Source organism: Hydra vulgaris, chromosome 13 (genome assembly GCF_038396675.1).
Source record: "Hydra vulgaris chromosome 13, alternate assembly HydraT2T_AEP".
NCBI classification, from domain to species: Eukaryota; Metazoa; Cnidaria; class Hydrozoa; order Anthoathecata; family Hydridae; genus Hydra; species Hydra vulgaris.
Genome location: NC_088932.1, coordinates 11,375,001 through 11,377,500, shown reverse-complemented (window position 1 = coordinate 11,377,500; position 2,500 = coordinate 11,375,001). Strand labels below are relative to the sequence as shown.

At 35.2% G+C, this 2,500-nt stretch overlaps 1 protein-coding gene across 1 annotated transcript in view; it reads right to left on the bottom strand.

Moving 5' to 3' along the window:
* The window catches only part of LOC136089640 (zinc finger MYM-type protein 1-like), a 2,447-nt gene extending 736 nt beyond the window's left edge, over positions 1 to 1,711 (bottom strand). Inside the window, exons 1-2 of the mRNA XM_065815691.1 lie at positions 251 to 1,711; positions 1 to 137 (exon numbers count right to left, since the gene is read on the bottom strand). The exon at positions 1 to 137 is cut by the window's left edge and continues 736 nt beyond it. Coding sequence (XP_065671763.1) covers positions 1 to 137; positions 251 to 1,711 — 1,598 coding nt within the window. The remainder of the gene's footprint in view (positions 138 to 250) is intronic.
* Positions 1,712 to 2,500: the final 789 nt, after the last annotated feature.

Below are 2,500 nucleotides of genomic sequence, written 5' to 3'. Positions count from 1 at the left end.
TTTTGAGCATCATTTTGAGTTCCTTTTGACTGACTTATGTCCTTGATCAAAAATTCAAGTGCTTTTTTAATCTCATCATAACTGTCATGCAGACAAGTCACAGCATCTGCACATGCTGACCATCGAATTCCAAAAAGCTGTTTGACAATTTTTTTGCCTTTGCCAACAAAAGACAGAAGCACTTGCCAACGATGAGTTGATGCAGAAAAAAAGTTGTAGAGGCATTGAACAAAGTCAAAAAAATAATTGCTTCTAAACAACATCCAGCTGCACTGTTGCCAACTAGATTTAAAGAATGTCCAGCACAAGGAATAAACAATGCTGATTCACTTTTGTCTTTAATCCTCTTTTGTAGGCCTGAGTACTGTCCTGCCATATTTGATGCATTATCGTATGACTGCCCACGACAGTCAGATATTGAAATTTCATTTTCTTGTAAAAAATTCAAAACCACTGTTTCTAAATGTTCAGCTCCATGCCCGTGAATGGGAACAAATTGCAAAAAACGCTCAACTGGTGCCAAGTCTTTAACATATCGAACTGTAAAAGTTAATTGATCTACATGTGACAAGTCTGGAGTTGAGTCAACGCTGATTGAGTAGTATTTTGCTTTTTTTAATTCAGAAATTATTTCGCTCAAAACTTTATTTCCCATTAGGCATATAAACTCCTCACAGATATTGGCGGAGAGGTATGAAGTATTACCTTTTCCAGAATTTCCATGTTTTTTCATGTGTTCATGTAGGAATGGGTCAAACTGACTAAGTAACTCAAGAGTTCCTAAATAATTACCATTTTGCTCTGAACCAATGGTTTCATTGTTTCCACGAAATGGCAATCCTCTTGATGACAAGAACTTTACAACTGCAACAATTCTTTTCAGCACATTTTGCCAGTACAATTGTTCGTTATGTAACTGTTTTAATAATACAGAGTCAAGCTGGTCACTTTCTCTCTGCCGACTGGAGTAAGTAAGCATATTTTTGTGATGTTCAGAACCATTCTCGTGTCCAGATATACATTTTAAGGCATTTTTCCAGTCATCAAATCCAGTTGTGGAAAAATTAGAGTGTTTGCTGGAGAATAAGGAACAAGCAAAGCAAAAAACAGAACCTGTTGAAGGTGAGTATAATAGCCATTCACGATTGACAAATTCGCCATTGTGTAGTTCACGTCTAAAGCAAGATTTTGATAAGTACCTTTTTTGTCCGCAACTCAACCTTTCCGAATTTTTGAAGCTCCCATCATTGTTCTGGCACATGGACGGGCCATTAGAAATCCAAAATGATTGAGCTTCTTGGGATAACTGATGCCACAATGCTGGGTCAGTTTCTTGAGTAGTTTTTGTTGTTGCGTTTGGATAAGTTTTAATTTGATTTGATTCTGGCTCCTGTGCTGGTTCTGGCTCCTGTACTGGTTCTGGCACCTGTGCTGGTTCTGACTCTTGCTCTGGTTCTGGCTCCTGCTCTGGTTCTGGCTCCTGTTCTGGTTCCAGTTCCTGTTGAATTTCTAGAGTTTCATTTGGCAACAAAGCACTATCAATGCTTACGAAATTTGAAGTTGGACAAAGAAATACATCTTCGGACACAACAGGCTTTGACTTTTGTACCAAAAGAAATGATGTCAAAGGAAGATATTTTGAAATGTCTTCTTTTGCTTTAGCGGCTTTTTTCCTCTTTGCAGCACCACTTTGATAAGTCCGATTAGACATGTTAAATGACTCTTTTTCAAAACAGATGTTTTAAGTTGATCACAGCAATTTCAAATTCAATCTAATGGGATATTTTAAGTGCTTGTATTTAACACTTCTTATCGGAAAATTCATGTTTTTTTTCGGACGCATGCATGCATTTTTGCTTATCAAGAAAAAAAAAATTCCCTAGGGGGCCCCCAAACTGAAAAACTGATATTTTTCTAAAAATAATTTTAAAAAATCTTATCAAGAAAAAAATTATTCCCGAGGGGCCCCCAAACTATGATTTCTTCAGAAAATTTAGAAATATAATTTTTTATTTATATAAATTTGAAAAAAAATCCAGACACATTTTGGGGGCCCCTAAAAATCGGGGGCCCTAGGCTGCAGCCTACCTAGCCTATGCGTTAAGATGGCACTGTATATATATATATATATATATAAAGCCAATAAATTATCTTTAAACATTACTAAAACTAAATACACATTATTCCATCGTGTTCATAAAAAAGAAAATATTCCACTTAAACTTCCAAATCTTTTTATTGATAAAAATATAATAAAAAGGGAAATATCGTCAAAGTTTTTGGGCGTAATACTCGATGAAAATGTTACATGGAGAGAACATATAAGTGTTGTTGAGAATAAGGTTTCTAAAAATATTGGTATACTGTATAAAGCTAAACAGGTCTTAAACCAATCTTGTCTTAAATACATATACTTTTCATTTATACACTGTTACCTAAACTATGCTAACATTGCTTGGTGCAGCACCAATGTTACAAAGCTAAGTAAACTTCTATGTAA